The sequence below is a fragment of the Lacerta agilis genome, chromosome 7 (assembly GCF_009819535.1).
Source record: "Lacerta agilis isolate rLacAgi1 chromosome 7, rLacAgi1.pri, whole genome shotgun sequence".
Lineage (NCBI taxonomy): Eukaryota > Metazoa > Chordata > Lepidosauria > Squamata > Lacertidae > Lacerta > Lacerta agilis.
The window spans coordinates 85,151,280-85,175,133 of record NC_046318.1 but is presented as its reverse complement, the minus strand read 5'-3'; the positions used below and the strand labels follow the sequence as shown (position 1 = coordinate 85,175,133).

The window sequence follows — 23,854 nt, the reverse complement described above, 5'->3', positions numbered from 1 at the left end:
AACTATGGAATTCCCTCCCCCAGGCAGGGGTACAGTGGGGGGGGGGCGGTGCGCCCTGGGTGCCCTCCCAGAGGGGGGTGACAAAATCCCCCCTGGGCGGATCACGGCGTGGCGCCACAATCGGACCCCCACTGAGAGGGTCGCACCACTGCAGCACGATCGGACAACCCCCCCAGAGGATTGTGCCACCATGCCACAATCGGACCCCCGCAGGGAGGATGGCGGCACCGCGCCGTGATCGGACCCCCCGTCTGGTTGGCCGCTGTGAGAACACGATGGCTGACTAGGTGGGCTACTGATCCAGCAGAGCTCTCCTCCGTAGGCCTTGGAATCTGCAACCCATCCTTGGCATGCCTTGAGGGGCAGCTGGTGTGTCCTCTGGGGCTGTGCAGTGTGCGTCTCTGGCCCACCCCCACCCCACCTCCAGAGGAATGGGGCAGAGTTGTGCTGCCTTTCTCTTTTTGGAGGGCCTATGGCGGGCCCCTGCGACTCAGCAGACGGGGTGAATCAGGGGGAACAGCAGCATTTCACCCCCAACACTCGTCCGCCACAGCCACCACCTCAACACAGCTGTTGCCCGTTCTTTAGGAGAGAGAGGCAAATCCCAACCACGGGAAGGCCCCTAAAAACCTCAAGAGGATCCAGGTTCTTAGATGCTTCTGTAAATTATGACACACCCTTCCCCCCCCCCAAAAAAAATAAAAAATCCAGCAGGTTTTCTTCCGTTGCAATCAGTTGACTGGCACCAAATTCAACCCCTGCAATGGGAGCCAGCCTGAGTGGGACATGGGTTTGACACCCATGCAGGGGTGTTCCTAGCCCCTTGGCTGCCCGGGGCGGGAAGCCAAGAGGCACCCCTGGGGGCCAGGCTGTGGCTTCGGGACTCTCTGCAGCCCGCAGAGACTCCCAAAGCCGCTGCCCCGGCCCCCTCGGGGGAGCACATGTGGGGCAGGGAGAGGGGCGGGTCAGCGAAGAGGGGTGTCACCCGCCCCTCTCCTTGCCCCAGCTCTGCAAGCCAGCCAAGCAGCGCGAAAAGCCACTGGAGGGCGGGGGCTATTTTCAGCGCTGCCGGGGCAGAGCCGCAGGGGCGGCCAGCAACGGGCGTGACACCCCGACTCGCTGGCGGCCCCTGCGGCTCCACCCTGGCAGTGCCGAAAATAGCCTTAAAAGAATTTTTTTTAAAAGTAAAAAAAGAAGCCCAGTGGGCGGGGCCACCACCCGATGTGTCACCCCCAGCAGGGGCGCTGCCCGGGGCCCCCCGCCCCCTCCGCCCCCCCCCCTGCGACACCCCTGCACCCATGTAAAAAGGCAGAGTCCAGCCCCACTTGCCAAAGACCAATTGAGTGGGGGGGGCATTTTCCCTTCCTTTGCAGCTGCATTCTTACCTGCCTGCGGGCATAGGTGGGATAGGGTATGTTTTGGGGAAACGGGGCCTGGAAGCAAAAGGCTGCCCACGGCCGGGGAGTCAGGTTCACAACAGAATCATAGAATTGCACAGTTGGAAGGGACCCATAGGGCCATCTAGTCCTGCCCCTAGACACGTTGAGCCTCAGCTTCCTGCCCTTTCCCCCTTTCCCCTCCCGCAGGCTTCCCGGCTCCACGCCTGCGACGACGCCAGCACCTCTCCCGCCACGTGCTCCTGCCTCTTCTGCGAGCAGCAGAGGCCCCGCGCCACGCTGGTCTCGGGCAAGAAGAAGCCGGACCCCTCCGCGGAGGAGGTGGCAGTGCAGCTGCAGGCGGAGAACCGGATCCCCCGGATCGTGGAGGCTTTTGAGCGCCGTTCGCTGAGGGAGGCCAAGATCGTGGAGAGGGAGAAGGCATACCTGTCGGCCCGGCAGAGGGAGCTGGAGAAGCGGGCAAGGGCGGGCAAGGCGCGCGGCAACGCCAGGCGAAGCCACCAGGCAAGGAAGCCCCATGCCAAGGAAGAGGAGCAGGCGCCACACGAGGAGCCAAGGCCACGGGCAGTGCCAGACGGGCCCCCAAAGCGCCACCAGGCGAGGGAGCGGACTGCCAAGCCCAGTTTCATGGACAGACTGCGAGGGCACTACTAGATCCCTCTGCTTGAGAAGCCCAGGGACTGGGCGGGAAGAAAGCCTGCAGCGATGTGGCCGAGGGAACCACGGCGTGGACGAGGCTCCGAAAGGCAGTGGCTCTGACGCCAGCAGGGGCTGTTCCTCTGCAAAGGCAGGACAGAAGCAGGCTGCAGGACAGGAAGCGGGCATGGCCTGGGGCTTGTCTGCAGCGGCTGCCCGTGGGAAGGGCGTGCTAAACGGAGGGAGCATGCTTCTCCCCCTCGCCAGCCCAGGGGTCTCTGCCGTGGGTCTGGTGCTGGAGACTGTGCTGCAAAAGCTGCCACACCAAAGGGATCTCTGAGAAGACAGGGCGATGGGGCAAGGGGTTGCAGGTGGCACTCTGGGCCGGCTCTGGGCACAGCTACAATGGGGGGGGCAGGGAGGGCAGCAAAGTGAAGCAGCATCCCGGCCAGTAGGTCCCCGCAACGTAGGTTTTCCCAGTGGCTCCTGAGCCTCATGCGAAAGGATGCTTGCTTGCACACAACACAGGATATGTGCCACTCGGTGGGAGCAGGTCAAATGGCCTGTTCCATGGACGCCATGGGGGGGGGGGGGGTGTGGCGCAGTCCAAGCTGGTGTGTTAGCATGAATAAACCAGGGCTGTGACACAGCTATGTACGACGATGAGAAGATGCTTCCTGGTCCCTTGCTTGATTTACAAAGGGTAGGAAGGAAGATGTATGGGGAGGGTGTTAGGGGAGGGGTGGGACCTCTCGCGGGGGACACATCCTGCTCCTTCTGGGGTAGTTTGTCTACCTTGGGGCCCCTCCCTGCGCTCAGCTCTCACCTGCAGCTCCCAGAGGCTTTCAGCAGGCGACAGAGGCCACACCCCAGGAAGCGGCTTGAATTGGCTGGCTAAACCAAGCAGGGGCATCATTAGCAGATGCGGCGCCGGGGTGCAAATATCCGCCCAGCGCCCCCAAATTACCACGGATAGTGTTGGGGTGGCCGTAGCTGTGCACTACCAGCAATGGGGTGCCCCCCGTGACTCTCCTCCACGCCGCTGCGGGAGAGCGATCCCCACAGAGGCTTGGGAGTGAAGTTGCACAGCGCCCCCTCCCAAGCCTCCTCAGGAGGAGAGCGATCCCCGCAGAGGCTTGGGAGGGAAGCTGCACACCCGCCAGCCTTATGGTTGGCGGGGCGCAGCTGGCGGGCGTGCAGGGAAAGGGGAGGCTGCCGGCAAAGCCACACAGCTCCCCCACTTGCTAGGGTGCCCATGAGAGGCCGGCGCATAGCTGTCAACCCTCCCTGCTGTTTGCCAATGCTATAATAAGGGAATTTCCCGCAAAAAAAGGGAAAGGTTGACAGCTATGGGCCGGCGCCCTGGTGCGATGCACCACTAAGCCCTATGGGAAAGACGGCTCTGAAACCAAGTGAGGGTAGCCCATGGGTCTCAAACACTCAGTGAGTTAAGGAATTCCCCTGCATGCAAAGACAGGCTCCGGCAGATGCAGCGGACAAGACCAAGAGTGGGTCCAGTGGTCAAGAAAGCAGTTTCTACATGTGCTGTAAAGGGAAGTGAGGGGCACCTGGGAGGAGAGCCCATCTAGGAGAAGGAAATCTCTGAACTAATAATAATAATAATAATAATAATAATAATAATAATAATTTATTATTTATACCTCGCCCATCTGGCTGGGTCTCCCCAGCTACTCCGGGCGGCTTCCAACAAAAGATTAAAAATACATTGAAACATCAAACATTAAAAACTTCCCTAAACAGGGCTGCCTTCAAATGTCTTCTAAAAGTCACACAGTTGTTTATTTCCTTGACATCTGATGGGAGGGCGTTCCACAGGGCGGGTGCCACCCCCGAGAAGGCCCTCTGCCTGGTTCCCTGTAACCTCACTTCTCGTATCTGAAGAAGTGTGCATGCACACGAAAGCTCATACCAAGAACAAACTTAGTTGGTCTCTAAGGTGCTACTGGAAGGAATTTTTTTATTTGTTATTTTGTTTTGACTATGGCAGACCAACACGGCTACCTACCTGTAACTTAGTATAAGGCTTCTTCCTTCCTGGTTCTGGTCCTGGACCAGAGGCCCATCAAAGAACAACAGGTAAGGGAAGGGGAGGAAAATTAGATGAAATTGAGACTGCCAAGAGGATGCTTCACCCATGACAGATGGTCAAATATAGGATGGGGGACACCTGGCTTGCCAGCAGGACATGTGGAGAGCATCTCTAGGGTGTCTTAGCAGACCACAGGCTTAGCACGAGTCAACAGTGTGATGCAGCAGCAAAAAAAGCGAATGCTCTTCTAGGCTGCCTCGACAGAACTCTAGTGTCCAGATCAAGAGAAGTAATATTCTCGCTCTCTTCTGCCTTGGTCAGAGCACACTTGAAATACTGCGTCCAATTCTGGGCACCACAATTTAAGAAGGATGTTGACAAGCTGGAAGGTGTGCGGAGGTTCTTGGGTTTTCTTAATACTGAGGTGGTCAATGGTGCTACTCAAGAGGTGTGCATTTGTAGTCTTGATCTGAATGGCAGCTCACCTGTGAGCTCTTGACAATTCAACACACCTGTGGTCTCTTGGCAATTTAAACAATTAGAGGGGGAGTTTACCTGCTGCACCAAATGTGGTAATGTGGTAGGGTAAATGATTATTTGAAAACTGTATTTAAGTTGACCAAGTGTTTTGTATAGTGCTGGTGTGGAATTGTGGTGAGTTGTAGCTGTTTGATTATTATATATTCGAAAATTGTTTTAACACCCCAGTTGCTGCATACATTGGCTGGTGAAGAAGTCTAACAGAGGAGGGTGACCAAGATGACCAAGGGTCTGGGTAGGTTTAGCCTGGAAAAGAGGAGACAAGTTACCAGAAAGGAGATTCTGACTAAACCATGGGTAGGCAAACTAAGGCGTGGGGGCCAGATCCGGCCCAATCGCCTTCTCAATCCGGCCCATGGATGGTCTGGGAATTGGCGTGTTTTTACATGAGTAGAATGTGTCCTTTTATTTAAAATGCACCTCTGGGTTATTTGTGGGGCATAGGAATTTGTTCATTTCCCCCCCAAAAATATAGTCCGGCCCCCCCACAAGGTCCGAGGGACAGTGGACCGGCCCCCTGCTGAAAAAGTTTCCTGAACCCTGGACTAAACATTAGGAAGAACTTCCTGACAATAAGAGCTGTTGGACAGTGGAACGGATTCCCTTGGGAGGTTGTGGGCTCTCCTTCCTTGGAGGTTTTTAAGCAGAGGTTGGAGGGCCACCTGTCATGCATGATTTACTTGAGATTCCTGCATTGCAGGGGGTTGGACTGGATAAGCCTCGGGAGTCCCTTCCAACTCTTAACTTTGTATGATTCTGACATCTGGCCTCCTTCCTCTGCTTCAATGCCCAGGAGTGCCTGATCCACCAGGCTGGATGGAGTTGGAGAGTGTCTGCGTGACAGGCAGACAGAGAGACATCCCCCCCCCCAGTGGCATTCAGTGCAACTGCTCAAGCAGAGGATGGGATTCCCTCTGGGGCCAGACAAGTGTTTGAAGCTCTCTGCTTGTGGATTGAGATGAGGAATCTCTTGCCTTCACAAAAGGACAGAGCAAAGTGACTCTTTCCCTAAGGAAAGAATCAAGAGACTGATAACTCCCTGAAAGAAGGACCCATTCTGGGGTGCTTGAGCAAAAAATCTCCAGTCTCTTGCACCTTCGGGGCACAAAATTTAAATTGGAAGGGGGGAGCAGACTAGTCTGTGTTTCTTTCTTCCTCCAGAAAAAAAAGAAACTGTGCTTGCTTTGCTTCCCATAAAAGGAGGGGCCATACAGATCTTTTGTTGTTGTTGTTCAGTCGTTCAGTCCTGTCCGACTCTTCGTGACCCCATGGACCAGAGCACGCCAGGCATGCCTATCCTTCACTGCCTTCCAGTTTGGCCAAACTCATGCCAGTCGCTTCAAGAACACTGTCCAACCATCTCATCCTCTGTCGTCCCCTTCTCCTTGTGCCCTCCATCTTTCCCAACATCAGGGTCTTTTCTAGGGAGTCTTCTCTTCTCATGAGGTGGCCAAAGTACTGGAGCCTCAGCTTCAGGATCCGTCCTTCCAGTGAGCACTCAGGGCTGATTTCTTTGAGAACGGATAGGTTTGATCTTCTTGCAGTCCCTGGGACTCTCAAGAGTCTCCTCCAGCACCAGAATTCAAAAGCATCAATTCTTCGGCGATCAGCCTTCTTTATGGTCCAGCTCTCACTTCCGTACATTACTACTGGGAAAACCATAGCTTTAACTATACGGACCTTTGTTGGCAAGGTGATGTCTCTGCTTTTTAAGATGCTGTCTAGGTTTGTCATTGCTTTTCTCCCAAGAAGCAGGAGTCTTCTAATTTCGTGACTGCTGTCACCATCTGCAGCTCTAGCTCATATTTAATATTTCATAGAATCAGAGTTGCAGAGTTGGAAGGGGCCATGAGGATCATCTAGCTCAACCCCCTGCAAGGCAGGAATCTTTCGCCCATTTATACCCCACCTTTCCCTCTAAGGTGCTGAAGCTGGTTTATCTAATTCTCCCCCTCCTTATTTATTTAATCCCCAAGCTGGGCTGAGAAGCAGTGACTGGATCCCCCAGTGAGCTTCAGGCTGAGGGGGGGGATTCGAACTCGAGTCTCCCATGACATAGTTTGGCACTCTAACTGCTACAGCACACTGGATCTCTGTGTCAACTCCCAGCAACCATGGCGGCCAATGATCAGGGATGAAAATGGGAGCAGCAGTTCCACAACATGTAGAAAACCAGGGGGTCCCCGGCTCTGATTCCTGCACACAGGTTTGCTGGGGACTCATCCTAAACCACCAATCAAACACAAGAGACATCAGTGTAATGCACAAAAGCATTCCACAGGTGCAAGAATCAGGAATGTGGAAACAGTGACTTGAGCAGTTTGCAGTGCAATCCTATGTGGGTCTACTCAGAAGTAAGTCTCTTTGAACTCGGTGCGGCTTTCTTCCAGGACTGCATCCTGATGTTTAGTTGGAATCTCTTTTGACGTGAAGCCATTGGTTCGAGTCCTACCCTCCAGAGCAGGAGAAAACAAGCTGGCTCCATCTTCCCTGTGACAGCCCTTGAGATATTTGGAGATGGCTCTCCTATCTCCTCTTAGTCTCCTCTTTTACAGGCTAAACATACCCAGCTCCTTCAAGCGCTCCTCGCCAGGTTTCGTTTCCAGGCCCGGATCATCTTGGTTTCCCTCCTCTGCATACATTTCAGCTTCTCAATATCCCTCTTAAATTGTGATGCCCAGAGCTGGACCCAGTCTTCCAGGTGTGATCTGACCAAGGCAGAAGAGAGTGAGACTATGAATTTCCTTGATCTGGACACTAGATTTCTGTTGATGCAGAATAGCATCAGTGCGGTGTTTTTTTGTGTGGGGTTTTTTTTTTTTTTTTGTTTTTTTTTGCTGCTGCATCACACGGTTGACTCATGTTCAACTTGTGTTCTACTAAGACCCCACGATCCTTTTCACATGTTCTGCTAGACAGGCGGGTGCCCCCCCCCCCATCTTATATTTGTGTATTTGTAAGTGCAGAACTTGACATTTCTCCCTATGGAAATTCATTTTTGTTGGTTCTCCAATCTTCTAAGGTCATCCTGAATCGCGATTCTGTCTTCCGCAGCAGCATTAGCGTCCCCTCCCACTTTGATGACCCTTTTGGCCCCTTCCCACCCCACAAATCTGTGATTCATTGATCAAGAACCACCCTGTCAGTCAAGGAAAGGATAGCTTGCCGCCATGAATTAAAACTCCAGTTTGTGGATTCCTGTTTAGCCCGGGGGACCTGGTTCTGCTTCAGATGTTTTGCATGCCGCTCAGGCAAGCCATTGCGAATGGCGGCACCATTGGGCAACGCTACCCAAGAGGTGCAAATTCTCCATCTCCCATGCCTGCAGTAGGCATCTCATGGGGCTCGGAGATTAACAGCCAGATGTTAATGGTTTGCCAACTGGCCCCTCCTCGCCCTGCCCCCTGTGCCCCTCCCCTCACACCCTCCTGCCCTACAGGATCCCCATCCCCAGGCTGAGATTCCATCATCAGCATGATAAAGACATGAATGGGTTCCAAATCTTCCTTCCTTCCTTAGAGCAACAAGCTGTTTATCCTAGGAGCTGCTGGTCAGTTGCCCAGCCCTTCAGGCTTTCCCAGGCGGAGGCAGCAGCAGCGATGTTTGCCATGTCCAGTCCACACCAAAATCCCGACAATGGCACCCTGGAAAAAGGGGGACCGGCTTCCCTCCAGGATCCCACCCTAGGCGAGGAAGCTCTGGGGGCTGCCGAGGAGCCTGGGGGCAGACAGGGCGAGGGTCCAGCCAAGGAGGCGGGCAGGAAGGTGAAGAGGAAGAAGAAAAACTACCACCGGCACCCCAAACCCCCCTACACCTATTTGGCAATGATTGCACTGGCTATCCAGAAGTCGCCAAGCCGGAAGCTCAAATTGTCCCAGGTAAGATGATAAGAGGGGTGGGGTGGGGTGGGGTGGGGGCTCAAGGGCTGCCAGCTGCCTAAAGTGGGCGGGGGGGGGACATCCCTATGAAAGGATATCGTGGAGTTGGGAAAGGTGCAGAAATGGGCCACCAAAATGACTGAGGGGATAGAGAAACTCTCCTGTGAAGAGACTCTTTAGAGAAAAAGCTGATGATGATATTTGTCAAAACAAAATAAGAAATAAAAAAAAATCCTTCCAGTGGCACCTTAGAGACCAACTAAGTTTGTTCTTGGTATGAGCTTTCGTGTGCAAGCACACTACTTCTACTGGAAGGATTTTTTTATTTTGTATTTTGTTTTGACTATGGCAGTCCAACACGGCTACCTACCTGTAACTGGAATTATTTATTTGTACCCAGCTCATCTGTCTGGGTTTCCCCAGCCACTCTGGGCAGCATCCAGCAGAATTTACAGGATACACCTGACTGTAAAAGCTGCCTTCAGGTGTCTAGAGAAGGTCCTAAAATTGGTTCTCTTTGAGGCGACGTGATAGAAGTTTGTAAAATTACACAGAGGCTAGAGAAAAGTTGTTCTCCTCCTCCTCTCATAACTGTAGCAGCATCCCAGGAAGCTCAATGCTGGGAGATTCAGGGCAGATAAAAGGAAGTCCTTCTTCAGGCAGTGCAGAGTTAAACTGCTGGAGACAGAGGATTGGACAAATTCGTGGAGGAAGAGAGGGCTACTAGCCAGGATGGAGGCAGATCCTGCTTATTTATCTCCCACGATGGGCATTTGGTTGGCTGCTGTGAGAACAGGGTGCTGGCATAACTGGGCTTTTGGCCTGATCCAGCAGGGTCTCCTTGTATTCTTCTAGGGTGGAACCTCACAATCCAACTGGATAAAAAAATTAAAAAATTCCTTCCAGTAGCACCTTAGAGACCAACTAAGTTTGTTCTTGGTATGAGCTTTCGTGTGCATCCCAGTAATGCTTCTGAATGCCAGATGCTGAAAACTGTCAGGGGTGGGTGCCAGGAGCAGGTCATTAATATCTTGCATGGTTTCAATAAAGATAACTCTTCATTCAAAGAAACAAGCAGCTCTCCCACTATATATAAGGATCTGGTGACTTCTGTTTCAGTGTATCTGAAGAAGTGTGCATGCACACAAAAGCTCATACCAAGAACAAACTCAGTAGGTCTCTAAGGTGCTACTGGAAGGATTTAAAAAAAAATATAATAAGAATTTATTGGATTTTTCAAAATCAGATTAAACAAATACAAAAACACACAATACACACACACACTACACAAAAACACACCAACAAAAAACACAATTATTTAACAATCCTTCTCTTAAAATCCTAGGCATGGGACTTCCTCACGTCCTCTCATGCGTTCATTTCTAATCTTCTTTAGTAACTTTGTAACATTGTAAAATCTTATTTCTTACATCTAATCTTAGTCTTACAGTTATAACTAACATATCTTAAATCATACAACATGTTCTTATCAAATAAAACATCATATACCAAATCTTAACATCTTATATCCTTTCTTCATTCAACTTAGTAAAGCTGTTGCCATTGTTCCTTCTGATTCCAACTTCAAAATTATATAAATCCACACATTTTACCATAAACCTAAGTATTTCTTCCATTCTCAAAATTCGTTTTCCCCTCTGATATCGGAGTACCATGGTCAGCATTTGTAATATACCTCTTAATTCCCATTTTTTATGTTTATTTTGTTTTGACTATGGCAGACCAACACGGCTACCTACCTGTAATCCAACTGGAGTTTAATTCGTCCCTCAAAGGCTGCAGAACAGGCTGCCTTAACACAACTCTTTCCAAGTCATTCAGGATGGCGGGATTTATTTGAGATTCTGGCATCCCCTGGACCACAAAGGCTTGGGCAGAGATGGGCTCCCTTGCCTTGCAACCGTCCCTGCTTTCCTGGGTCTCTGGCAGGACACTAAAAGAAAGGCAGATTTTTTGTACATTGTATGTGTTACGGGGAGTGCCTGGCCCTCGTCCAGGGCTTCTCATTCTGGTCCAAGTAATCAGGATTGCTCTCTATTTGCCCATCAGAGATTGCCTTACCCCCATATGCACCCATTCAACCACTTCAATCCAAAATAACAGCCTTCCCACATTTGTAGAAATTCAATCTTTTAGTGTGGTGTACTTTACTGTACTTTGGAACTCCCTGCCTATTGATATCAGGCAGGGGATTTCACTGATGGGAATTTTGTTTAGACCAGCCTAGCTAGATGTTGAGAATTGTAGAGTTGGAAGGAACCCTGGGATCATCTAGTCCAACCCCCTGCAATGAGAGATTTAATCCTGTTTTTAATCTAATGTTTTAACTTTTCAGAAGTTTAAAATTGTTGTCTAATTTCTTTACTGGTGCTTTGAGGGTTGTTGGTTGTTGTTGTGTTTTTGTTGTTGTTGTTGTTGTTGTTGTTGTTTTTACAATCAAGCGGTGTATACATTTTAGGAAATAATATATTCTAGATCATCCTGGGGTCACACTAGGGCTAGGATTTCAAAGACCAGGGCTTCTCTTCCCCTCTTATCTGCCTAAGGACTGCTCCTTCCCAAACCAGTTAGCGAAATGCCTTGCTCCAAGCCTTTATTATCTCTGAAATGGAGGGAATATTTACTTCCAGATACCCATTTCTCCCCCCCAGCTGTGCTAAGCTGCTTCAGCAAGATAAAAAAAAAAGCCCTCTGGGATATCTTAAGAATCTCCTCTCCCCCCCCCCCCTTCCAACACCTCTGCACTGAGAAGCCACCCTCACCCAACCCCCTGGATAGTATTTTTAGGGGGGAGAGAGAGAGAGAGAGAGGTTTGGTTTTTGTGCAATTCAGGTTGGAGGAAACTAAAGAGGGAGAAAAATAATTCAATAAAAAAAATCAATAAATTCACTTTATTCACAATAAATTCAATAAATAAATAAACTTTATTTATTTATTTATACATCACCATCCAAGGATCACAGGGTGCTTTACAGTATATATAAAAAAAACACCTAACATGGTAACAAACAAGAACAATCCCCCCTCCGCCAGTTTAAAAGACCATAGTATAGTTAGCCAGTGTAGTTTTTATTCATCCATTCATGGTAATTCTAATTTAGATTATATGGAGAATTTGGGGGTCGGGGGGGGGGAAGTGTTATATCTATTATTAGTCATCCTCAGGCTAGACCCATTGCAATTAATGACCCTGAGTGATTTAACTTCATTAATTTGAGTGGGTCTACTCTTGAGAAGAATTTCTCCCTCTCCCAGAAGCCTACAATTTGTGGTTCTTCCTGCAGCAGATTTTGGACGAAGGGGTGTGCTTTCCTCACTCAGTGCGGGATTAATTTATGGAACTCCCTGCCACTAGATGTCGATGATGCTGGCTGAGAGTCCTTTGAAGGCGATGAGGGTGTAATTCTGGGGAAACACTAGTTTAGAGGAGTGAAGGCCATCCTTGGGGGTTGGAGGGGGCAGCAAGGGGTTCATTCATGCAGTATAGGACCATAATATATAGTGACTGAAGAACAGGGCAGCATACAAGCTGGAGGCTGAAATTTAGAAATTGGAAAGACAGTGGTTGTGCAATGGTTAGAGTGCTGGACTCAGAAGTGGAAGACCAGGGTCAGTGGCAGAGATTCAAGTTCTGGCAGGTGGGGGGCGGGCGGCAGAGAGCAGGCAAGGGCAGGGCGCCCAGCACAGGGGGGGATGACCCATGATGGCACCCCACCGGGATCATGCCACCAGGGGCAGTACGCTCCCCCCCCGTTCCTCCGCCAGTGACCAGGGTTCGAATTGTGAAGGTCAATGGGTGTGGCCTCAAAGGCCAGTTAATTCTTCTCAGCCGAGCCAACCTCACAGGGCTGTCGTGGGGATTAAACGAGGGGGGAGAACCACGTGGCCACCTTGAGGCCCTTGGAGGAAAGGTGGGCTCAAACACAATCAATAAATACGTTTGAGAGGCACTCTGCACATCCTCAGAGGCCCTCAACCCATAGCTGTCAACTTTTCCCTTTTCTTGCAAGGAATCCTATTCGGAATAAGGAAATTTCCCCTCTAAAAAGGGAAAAGTTGACAGCTATGCCTCAACCCAACCCTCCCATTGCTATTGGGAGTCCAGGATTGCCTCTTGGCAACTCTTTGTGGAAGGTCCTTCTGATAATTTCTCCTGCCTCTTGCTTAGTCTTTAGAGTTCGGAGAAGGGGGGCTGGGGGCTGGGGGGGGGGCTAATTGAGTGGGGAAGCTGAGGTAGGGCCTGGATGGCAGAAAGATAAAGGCAATCCTTGCCACTGACCCAAGAAGCGTTATTATCTCCCCAGGCATCTGTGAGCTGACCAGGCTCATTCCTCCTACTGTATGTAGTGTAAATATCTCCTTCCCCACTCCATCCATGGGTCAGAGATCAGTCAAGCCAGATGGGGATTAGCAGCAGCAGGGTGCAAATTGCCTTTGGTGGAGGCGAGAGGAATGTTGCACCCGGCACAGGAGTGGGGGGGGGAGGAGGTTGGAATACTGCAGCATCACACGGAACTCGAACTCGCCTCCCTCCCTGCTGGTGCCCTCTCCAGCCCCTCTCAATTGCCAGGGAGCCACTCCCAAGGCATTTGCCCAGGAGATCGAAAGGGGCATCAAATCAAGCCGATCTGGGTCAGGCTGCACACTTACCGGAGAGTAAGTCCCACTCCTCAACTTAGTGCAGACATCACAAGAGTAAAATCCAAACTTCTGGAGGAAAGAAACTTAATCAATACAGTGGTACCTTGGTTCCCAAATGCCGAAAACCCGGAAGTAAATGTTCCAGTTTTCAAACTTTTTTTGGAAGCTGAACTTCCGACACGGTTGTCGGCTATTGTTTCCGGGGCGCCTGCACCAATCAGAAACTGCACCTTGGTTTCCGAACATTTCAAAAGTCAAACGGACTCCCGGAACGGATTAAGTTTAGCGCTTTTGTTTTTGCTATTTATTTTGCGTTTTTATTTTTGGGGCTTTTTTCGGTTGATTTGTTTTTGTGACTGTGTGGCTGATCATTTTTATCATCTACAGTTCTGTCTTGTTTATTTTATAGTCCAGTACATTGATTATTGCTTTCGTTTTATGGGTCGGTGGTCTTGTTAGGGAGTAAAAATCATGTTAAATTGCTGTTTTAGGGGTTGTTTTGAAAAGTCTGGAATGGATTAATCTGTTTTGCATTATTTTCATGGGAAAGCGCGCCTTGGTTTTGGAACGCTTTGGTTTTGGAACGGACTTCTGGAACGGATTAATTTTGACAACCAAGGTGCCACTGTAAATAGAATCATGGAGTTGGAATGGAGCCCTGAGACCAGCATCTTCAAGGCACCGGATGATGCCCTGTGCATTATAAACTCTTTCCATTTCATTTTTTTTAAAGAAAAAAACCCACATATTTTTATACCAAAGTCAGAAATCCTGCCAGGTTTTCCATTTGGGGGCAACTGAGGTTGTGGCAGCCCCCAACATCCAGGCCAAGCCTTCCTGAGAGCTGAAACCTTTCAGCTGATCGCCCCCTAGTGAGTTGGGCGAAGTTGGAATGGGATGTGTGAGGATTTGGGTCGCTTCTGGACAAAACCCTTGTCCAGAATTTGACTCCCTGTGGGCAGTCCCACCATAGCTGGAAAAAGGGGTGCCTCTTTTTTCCACAGCCCCTCCAACAGTTTGAGAAGACTGTGAGGTCAGGTGGGCTATTGGCGTTGATGTGCGGTGCCATGGGACACACTCGCATAAGCTTTTAAAACTTAAAACGCATCGCAGTGTCCAGTCTTTCCTACAAAGAACTCGGGGGTGACACACAGGATACAGGTGTGTGTGTGTCCGTCCCCCCCGCCCTCCCTCTCGTATCCTCACAACATTTGGAAATCTGGGTTGTTCCATCTTAGCGTGTTACTCGGTGGAGCAGAAGGAGGAGAAAGAGGATATTGTTCAGTCGTTCAGTCGTGTCCGACTCTTTGTGACCCCATGGACCAGAGTACGCCAGGCACGCCTATCCTCCACTGCCTCCCGCAGTTTGGCCAAACTCATGCCAGTCGCTTCGAGAACCCTGTCCAACCATCTCATCCTCTGTCGTCCCCTTCTCCTTGTGCCCTCCATCTTTCCCAACATCAAGGTCTTTTCTAGGGAGTCTTCTCTTCTCATGAGGTGGCCAAAGTACTGGATCTGCCCTTCCAGTGAGCACTCAGGGATGATTTCTTTAAGGATGGATAAGTTTGATTTTTTTTTTTTTTTGCAGTCCATGGGACCATCAAGAGTCTCCTCCAGCACCAAAATTCAAAAGCATCAATTCTTCAGCGATTAGTCTTCTTTATGGTCCAGCTCTCACTTCCATACATTACTACTGGGAAAACCATAGCTTTAACTATACGGACCTTTGTCGGCAAGGTGATGTCTTTGCTTTTTAAGATGCTGTCTAGGTTTGTTGTTGCTTTCCTCCCAAGAAGCGTCTCTTAATTTCGTGGCTGCTGTCACCATCTGCAGTGATCATGGAGCCCAAGAAAGTGAAATCTCTCACTGCCTCCATTTCTTCCCCTTCTTTTTGCCAGGAGGTGATGGGACCAGTGGCCATGATCTTAGTTTTTTTGATGTTGAGCTTCAGACCATATTTTGCGCTCTCCTCTTTCACCCTCAATAAAAGGTTCTTTAATTCCTCCTCACTCTTTTAAATAGACATTTCCTGCTCGGAGGTTAACACAGGATTTGAATTTCCTGCCTTTCCTTTGTTCAAAGCAACCTTTTGAATACAACAGGTGAGCTCCCACCTGAGGGCAGGATGCTGAAGGCTGGGCAGAGTTGAGTGTGCTTTAGTGCTGTCAGTTTCAAACTCTGGGATAGCTCCGATGCTAGAGCCTGAGACTCTTAATATCATGGCTGTGGGTTCAAGACCCATGCTGGGCAAAAGATTCCTGCATTGCAGGGGGTTGGACTAGATTGAGATAGGCAACCTAAGGCCCGGGGGCCAGATCTGGCCCAATCGGCTTCTCAATCTGGCCTGCGAACAGTCCAAGAATCAGTATGTTTTTACTTGAGTAGAATGTGTGCTTTTATTTAAAAACAAAATCGAAAATTCTTTCTAGTAGCACCTTAGAGACCAACTGAGTTTGTTCCTGGTATGAGCTTTCGTGTGCATGCACACTTCTTCGAAGTGTGCATGCACACGAAAGCTCATACCAGGAACAAACTCAGTTGGTCTCTAAGGTGCTACTAGAAAGAATTTTCGATTTTGTTTTGACTATGGCAGACCAACACGGCTACCCACCTGTAACTGGAACTTTTATTTAAAATGCACCTCTGGGTTATTTGTGGGACATAGGAATTTGTTCATTTTTTTCCCTTTCAAAATATAGTCCGGCTCCTCACAAGGTCTGAGGGACAGTGGACCGGCCCCCTGCTGAAAAAGTTTGCTGACCCCTGGACTAAATTGATCCTTGTGGTCCTTTCTGACTCTGCAATTCTATGATAACCTAAGTCAGAGGTTTTCAAGCAGTGTGCTGTGGCACCCTGGGTGCCTTGAATGATGGTCTGGGGTGTCCTCTGCCCCTCTTTTCTTTCTTCCCCCCCATTTCAAATGTCCCCCAAAGACTTGCACCACTGTTTGTTGCACGGCCCTGATCCTGCCATTGCTGCCACCCAAGGTAAGGTGCTAGCCTCACATTCACCTTTCGTTTCTGTTGGGCTACTAAGGCTGGGGGGCATCCTCTGCCCGTGGGGCAGCGTGAGGAATCACCTCTCTTTTGGGGGGAGGAGCAGCTCAGAGACCAGGGGTAGCAGCAGCGGCTGCCCAAAGGACTCCCAAGGAGGGGGGGGGAGGAGAAAGGCTGAGGGACCACAATCATTATAAATAAGAATAAAAATGTGCACCAAGACCATTCCATTGTAACCATCCAACCTCCCAAAATCTCAATGCCTCTTGCGATGGTTTGACCCCTTTCCATTTTAACAGTACAAATTCTACAGACACCCTCCCTATCTCCTCAAAATCATTTCTCCTGCATATTCCCCTTCTTACCTGAATGGCACATGTTAGCTTATCATTAGCTATATCCTCTATATCATAAAGAAGGCTGATCGCCGAAGAATTGATGCTTTTGAATTCTGGTGCTGGAGGAGACTCTTGAGAGTCCCATGGACTGCAAGAAGATCAAACCTATCCATTCTCAAAGAAATCGGCCCTGAGTGCTCACTAGAAGGACAGATCCTGAAGCTGAGGCCCCAGTACTTTGGCCACCTCATGAGAAGAGAAGACTCCCTAGAAAAGACCCTGATGTTGGGAAAGATGGAGGGCACAAGGAGAAGGGGACGACAGAGGATGAGATGGTTGGACAGGGTTCTCGAAGCGACTGGCATGAGTTTGGCCAAACTGCAGGAGGCAGTGAAGGATAGGCGTGCAACAAAAAGAGCTATCTATGGTGGGGTGGGGGAGAATTCTCCAGGTCATCCCTTTTAGAAAGCCTTTATCGATTCATCTTCCTATTTCCTGATAACTTCTAGGCTGATTCATATTGAAAGTCCTATCTAGAAACCAAATGCAATAAAGTACACTACAAGGATAACGTAAATATGAATAAAATGCAATGTAAGTATATTATAAATACAATCATTGCAGCTGATTAATACTACATTAATTTGAATGAATTATAGCAGTAAATATGTGATACATAGTTTTTTCTTCATGAAGTTGATAAATAAGGTCGTATTGCTTTTCCCAGCCATCCCATAACTGAATGTACTCTGTAACCTTTGACATTTCTGCAATATTCCAACCATGTTTCCACTGTTAATGTCATGCTAACATCCCCCTTTGTGGCAATTGAAACTTCTGTAGATGCTGAGAGCTTCATACTAGCTCATAAATATTGTTTTTTCTCACTTCATCATTCAGATAACTTGATAAAGTCACATGAGAGTGCCGTGGTTTTGTAACCTGACATTAGACAGAATGCATAGTCATAATGCATAGTTAACCTTTTTTCCAAAACAAGTTGAGAAAATCCATGCTGCGTTCTAGATCGCCTGTCTGGAGTGAAATACCACATACTTAATATGTAACATTTAATAATATTTAATAACAGTTTCCTTATCTTTTGATGGTTTTGAGCCAGACGTTTTGCAAATATAAAATGCTGTACCTGATCCAATATATACTTGGGCCAGCCATTCCCCCCAGCAGGAATCTATCTATCTATCTATCTATCTATCTATCTATCTATCTATCTATCTATCTATTTGGTTTATTTCCCACCTTTGCTCCAAGGAGCTCAAAGCAGTCTATCTTACCCTCTTATCACAACAACCCTGCAAGGCAGGTAAGGCTTGGAGATGGTGGCTGTGCACCGTGGCAGAGCTCTGGTCAGTCCACCAGGTGGCGCTGTCTGTCAACTTCTGGCTGCCTCCCCTCCAGAAGGATATTGCAGAATCCTAGAATCCAGAGCCGGCCGTTCTTAATCCGTTCTCCCCAAGAGTCGTATTGCCTGCGTTTCTAGGGGACACACTGTCAGGGATCGGTGCCCGCTGACCCCCAAAAGGTCCTTTCACGTTTGCTTCCTGGTCTTTCAGATCATCCACGAGATCAGCACCCTCTTCCCCTTCTTCAAGGAAGGCTACCAGGGATGGAAGGACTCGATCCGCCACAACCTGTCCTCCAACGACTGCTTCTACAAGGTGAGGCGGGGGCTCAAGGGAGGGAGGGAGGGGGGTTTGGGCCTGAAGGGGAGCCTGCGCTTCAAGAAGAGGGGCCAGCATCTGGCAGCTTAATCACATAGCATAAGCTAATTGTATATTATTATAGAATCATAGAATGGTTGAGTTAGAAGGGGCCCCCCAGGGTCATCTAGTCCAACCCCCTGCAGTGCAGGAATCTATCACACACAACCCCAAGATTAAGAGTCTCCTGCTCTACCGACGGAGCTTCCTTATTATTGCTTTAATCCTATCGGGGTTTCACTACTTTTTAGCAATTATGTTTTTAGCTGTTAGCGCCTGGCTAGCCCACTTGGTTAGAGTGTGGTGCTGATAATGCCAAGGTTGCAGGTTCGATTCCCTGTGTGGGACAGCTGCATATTCATGCGTTGCAGTGGGTTGGACTGGAAGACCTTCAGGGTTCCTGGAAACACTGGGTGGTTGGGTCTTGGTGTGGAGGTCTTTCTGCCACCCAGGCGTTAGGTGGGAGGTCCGTGTTCCTTTGAGATGCACACTCCTTTTAAAAAATATAAATTTACTTATTTGGTTTTTCAGATTAAAATCTTAGTCACATATCCAGCATACAACATAGAAACAAGATTCCAAAGAATCTCTTGGACTTCTCCCCCCCCCCTTTGTGGGCCCTACTGTTCCCATAATGGTTTCTTCTGCATTTTTTTATAATCATCCAAATCTTCTACCTCTCCACTGTGTCCAGAATTCACCATTAAACCACAAGTGTTATTCCGATCCTACTATTTTTTAAAACTGTTTGCAATGGTTTTTAAGATAAATTATAAATTTGCCCCATTCCTTATTAAGATTTCGGTCGTCTTGATTTCTGATTCTTCCGGTTATTATATGCCATTTCGGCATGATCCATCCACTCCGTCTGCCATTCCAGAGACTCACGCCCTCATCCCTCCCTCCCTCCCTCCCTCCCGTCTCCCGCAGGTGCTGAAGGACCCCTCCAAACCCAAGTCCAAGGGGAATTTCTGGACTGTTGATGTGAGCCGCATCCCCCCTGAGGCCCTCAAACTGCAGAATACGGCCATCTCCCGGCAGGAAGAGCGGGCGTTTGTGGCCGACCTGTCCCCCTATGTGTACCACGGCTGGCCGCTCAACGGTGGACCCCAGCCCCCCCAGAACACGCCCGCCCCTGCGGACATGAGGACATTCCTGGCCAGCCAAGGGCCCCCCCAGAACAGCCCCATCAGCATCGACTCCCTGCTCAGCGACTTCCAGGACGTGGGCCTGAGCGGGAAGCCCAGGGCAGCCCCCGAGCTGCCCCACAGCCCCTCCGCCGCCCTTGACGCTCGGGGCTCCGTCCCCATCTACCAGGTCTGTGCAGGGCCCCCGGTCCTGCCCTGGCGGCCCCCGAGCTGCCTGCCGGCCCTCCGCCCCTTCTCCTCCTCCAGCAGCCTATCCTCCCTGGGGTCCCTGTCCCCGGACGGAAGGCAGGCCGGGCGGCCGAGGCTCAAGAAGGGGCACGCCCCACACAGCTTGGCCAAGCGCCCCCGGGTCCTCCAGGACCCCGAGAGCAGCAGCTCCGACTCCGAGGGTGCCCCGCGGGCAGGCGGGCCACACTGGCAGCAGCTGCCCACCTCGTACACCAAGTGCGTGGCCCCCAACGTGGTGGCTCCCCCCAGCCACCCGCCACCCTTCTCCGCCTTTGCCGCTGTCCCAGGCCTGCCGATTTACAGCCCCCTGCCCTTCGCAAGCCCCCCGGGGTACTGGGAGCTGCTCCCCCCGAGGCCCCCCCTGACCCTGGCCCATCCCTCGGGGCTCTCGCTGGACCTGGACCAAGCCATGCCTCCCAACAAGACCGTGTTTGACGCCTGGATGACTCAGCCGGGGGACATCGTGTTCCCAGTTGCGGGCGTGGCGGGGCCTTTCCTGCGGAGCACGGTGGTGGCCCCCTACGGACCCTGCCAGCAGCCGGGAGAAGCACTGCTATCCCCAGGCCACTTGCCTCTCTGAAAAGAAAGCTGGACTTCTTCTTGGCTAATCTCTCCAACACCCGGCATTCGCAACTGCAGATGTTCCAGATCTCACCGGAGAAATCGAAACCAGGGCCAGAAATCCCAGCCTGCGTCCATTAGGAGACATCTTGCCCAGATGTCTTTGGTTCGTCAGCTACGGCCGTTCCTGGACAGCCATAGTCCATGCACTGGCTGCTCGTTTGTCTAAATTTACAAAGCCCCCAACAACTTTGATCCCGGGGGTTGGGCTAGATGACCCTCGGGGGTCCCTTACAATTCTACCTCAGGGATCGCTGGAACCCTTCTGTGGAACTCCCTGCCACTAGAGACTCAGCAGGCTCCTTCTGTTTCAACCTGAACATTTTCTGTGCCGTCAAGCTCACAACAGGCCTTTAAGAAAACATATTTGCATAATACTAAGGTGATGGTCTCTGTTTTAATTTTTGTAAGTTTCAATTTTTTAAAAAATATGTCTATTGTTGTAAACTGCTCTTTTTTAAAAAATGATATAGCAGGATATAAATATTTTTTTATAAATAAATACAGCTTCACTCCACAACAGGCTATGGTGTTTTGGTGGAATCTATAGGGTAGGAGAAGGCGCAGATGAGGCCATAGGGCTGCCGTTATGGGCCTCACCTTGCAATGATGAGCTTCAGGGAAATGGGTGCATTTATGTCCAAAGCTTTGCTACCGGGTTGTGGGAGTGGGAATGGGGAGCTGCAGAGTTTGCTTCACTTTGACAGGAGGGAAAGGGATATTTTGAAAGTTGCGAGAGCCGTGGGCAGGGGAGAGAAAGAGAAGGATGGGCAAATAGAGTGTTGGGCTCACAGCCCTAATCTCTCACTGCATCCTTTAATTGACCTCACCTGCTCAGTTGACACACCCAATTGAGTCAATTTTCTTGTGGTGGCTACTGATTTGATCACCTTGCAAAGCATCTACTTACAACTGGTGGCCCATTCGGAGGGTAAGGGGCTGCCCCCTCCACCTGCCTCTGTGGGTCATATTCCAAATGCAGTCACACCATAGATCTGCATAACAGCAGCATTGTGATATCAGCAATTTTATTTCTGATCCCTTTCCTGTGTTCTTTTTTCACGGCCAACACACCTTGGGGAGACATCTTCATGGAGCTATGACCCAAGGTCTTGTTCCCGGTCCGTCACATTGCTAGTTCAGACTCCATGAGCACATATGTGAAATTAAGATGGTCCCTCGAGACACAGGCATGCCAAGAAATAAAGAAACATTAGAACCAGCTTCTCCCCAAAGGATGCTGCTCCTTGCGGCATAAATATCCCTTTCCCCAGGGTTTTGCTCTTTTGTGGTCCTGTAAAGACCAACCTCCTTATCAGCAATAAACCTGCGCTTAAAGGTCTGTAGGGAGGGGCCTGGTTTTAAGCAGAGGCTGTTCCTCACTTATCAGCTTAAATGAACCACATCTTGCTCTCTCTGATAGCTCAGATATCTGATAACTCAGCTCCTTAACAGAAATCTGCGCTGGGAACACAGGGAGCTGCCCTACGCAGAGCCCAGATCCAGATTTACGTATAAGCTAAACAAGCTCTAGCTTAGGGCCCCACTCTCTTGGGGGGGGGGGCCATAAAATTTAAAGGGGGAAAAAAACCTGGAGGTACATTTTCAAAATATAAGATAAAAAACAAATAAAATTAAACCGTCATACAGCAACCGTGTTTTGTGTTGTGTAGGCTCCTGTGATGTAAGTCATGGGCCCTGCCTGTTCCCTAAAATATCACTGGTTTGCTCCTTTTTATATATAGGGTACCTGTATTCTGCATTTGCAAATGGCTTTAGATATCTATTAAGTCCATCAATTATAGCATATATTCAACACAAAAACAGCGATAATTTGTTGTTGACAAAGGACAGCTGGACATAGAAAGGGCCCCATTTACCTTCCTTTATAATTCTGGTGCTGGGGGAGACTTTTGAGAGTCCCATGGACTGCAAAAAGATCAAACTTATCCATCCTTAAAGAAATCAGCCCTGAGTGCTTACTGGAAGGACAGATCCTGAAGCTGAGGCTCCAGTACTTTGGCCACCTCATGAGAAGAGAAGACTCCCTGGAAAAGACCCTGATGTTGGGAAAGATGGAGGGCACAAGGAGAAGGGGACGGCAGAGGATGAGGTGGTTGGACAGTGTTCTCGAAGCGACTGGCATGAGTTTGGCCAAACTGCGGGAGGCAGTGGGAGACAGGAGTGCCTGGCGTGCTCTGGTTCAGGGGGTCACAAAGAGGCGGACATGACTAAAGGACTAAACAAAAAAAATAAAAAAAAATCCTTCCAGTAGCACCTTAGAGACCAACTAATTTTGTTCTTGGTATGAGCTTTCATATGCATCTGAAGAAGTGTGCATGCACATGAAAGCTCATACCAACAACAAACTTAGTTGGTCTCTAAGGTGCTACTGGAAGGAATTTATTTTATTTTTTATTTTGTTTTGACTATGGCAGACCTACATGGCTACCTACCTGTAACTAAACGACTAAACAACACCTTCCGGAGCTTAGGGCCTCATCAAACCTCAATCCGGCCCTGTCCATGGTCCACAAAGCTCAGCCTCTCCAGGGTTCAGAAAGCGATCTCTGCAGCCCAGCCTGGAGACACTTCTAGGGACTGATCCTGCAACCTTGTGCCACTGTGGCCTTTCCCAAGCAGAATAAAAACATGCAGCACCGGCAAAAATGGAACAGGGTTTCCAACAAAAGCTCTCGCAATCTAATTCACTTCTTTGGAAAGGAGATCTTATTCATCCACTCCTTCCAACAGCCCATCTCTTAGAATCATACAACTGCTGGAAGGCACCCAAGTGGTCATCTAGTCCAACCCCCTGCAATGCACTTATTTTATTTATACCAGCCTTCTCCAACCTGGCGCCCTCCAGCTGTTTTGGACTCCTGTGCCCATCAGCTCCCTGCAGCACACTCCCAGGACCGCGTGGTAGTCCAGAACAGATGGAGGGCGCCAGGTTGGAGGAAGCTGTGTCAGATGATGAGACCCCTCCCCCCCCCCCCAGAGGAAGCCTGTAACCTGTATCGGCTTTTTGCCAGCAACCTGGTGACTCTCCTTGCATCCTTTTCTTCCTGCCCTTTTGGTCCCCGGAGATCTTTCTGCATTCATTTCACACACACACACCCCAGGGGGCGGGGGGGGGGGATCAAGCCCAGGACAAATCTCAAGCACCTGAGGGCATGCCTGCAAATGGAGCAGAGGTTTCCTTTTGAATTTTAATCTCTTGCAAACAACAGAAAGGACCAAATATTCCGTAAAGAAAGAAATAAGGGAGAATGAGGCAGTGTGGGAAGGTTTCCTTAAGGTCACCTTCCACCCTCTTCTCCCACGCGGGTGCCCCAATCTGCAGAATTGTCACTGTCACACTTAGTGCAAGATGCTGCAGCATAATTGCTGACAGGGTCTCCCTCCCACCATAGGTAGGTGATCTTGTGCCCCTGGCAGAACCGTCCAGATTGCGCCCCCCAGACACAAACAAATTAGCTCTTCTTTCCGCTCTCCTTCAACCCCCCACCACCACCCCCATTCAATTCACCCTCTATTAAAAACCTTTTCCTATGAGGCAGTAATCAATATTTTTATTTATTTCAGCCAATTTGGGGGTGGGGTGGGCTTGCCTGCGCCCCTGGCAGGGGCCCACTT

The 23,854-nt window shown here is 49.8% G+C and overlaps 1 protein-coding gene across 1 annotated transcript; it reads left to right on the top strand.

The window, feature by feature from the left end:
• The first annotated feature begins 8,147 nt into the window (after positions 1-8,147).
• On the top strand, positions 8,148-20,184 carry FOXH1 (forkhead box H1). Its single transcript, XM_033156035.1, has 3 exons — positions 8,148-8,501; positions 18,072-18,176; positions 19,149-20,184. The coding sequence occupies exons 1-3, from the start codon at positions 8,223-8,225 to the stop codon at positions 20,172-20,174; spliced, it is 1,410 nt and encodes a 469-aa protein (XP_033011926.1). The 5' UTR covers positions 8,148-8,222; the 3' UTR covers positions 20,175-20,184.
• The last annotated feature ends 3,670 nt before the right edge of the window (positions 20,185-23,854 follow it).

Coding starts and splice junctions, on each gene's coding strand:
- FOXH1 (XM_033156035.1), top strand. CDS start 8,223: ATGTTTGCCATGTCCAGTCCACACCAAAATCCCGACAATGGCACCCTG. Junction 8,502..18,071: donor GGAAGCTCAAATTGTCCCAG/GTAAGATGATAA, acceptor CTGGTCTTTCAG/ATCATCCACGAGATCAGCAC. Junction 18,177..19,148: donor CCAACGACTGCTTCTACAAG/GTGAGGCGGGGG, acceptor CGTCTCCCGCAG/GTGCTGAAGGACCCCTCCAA.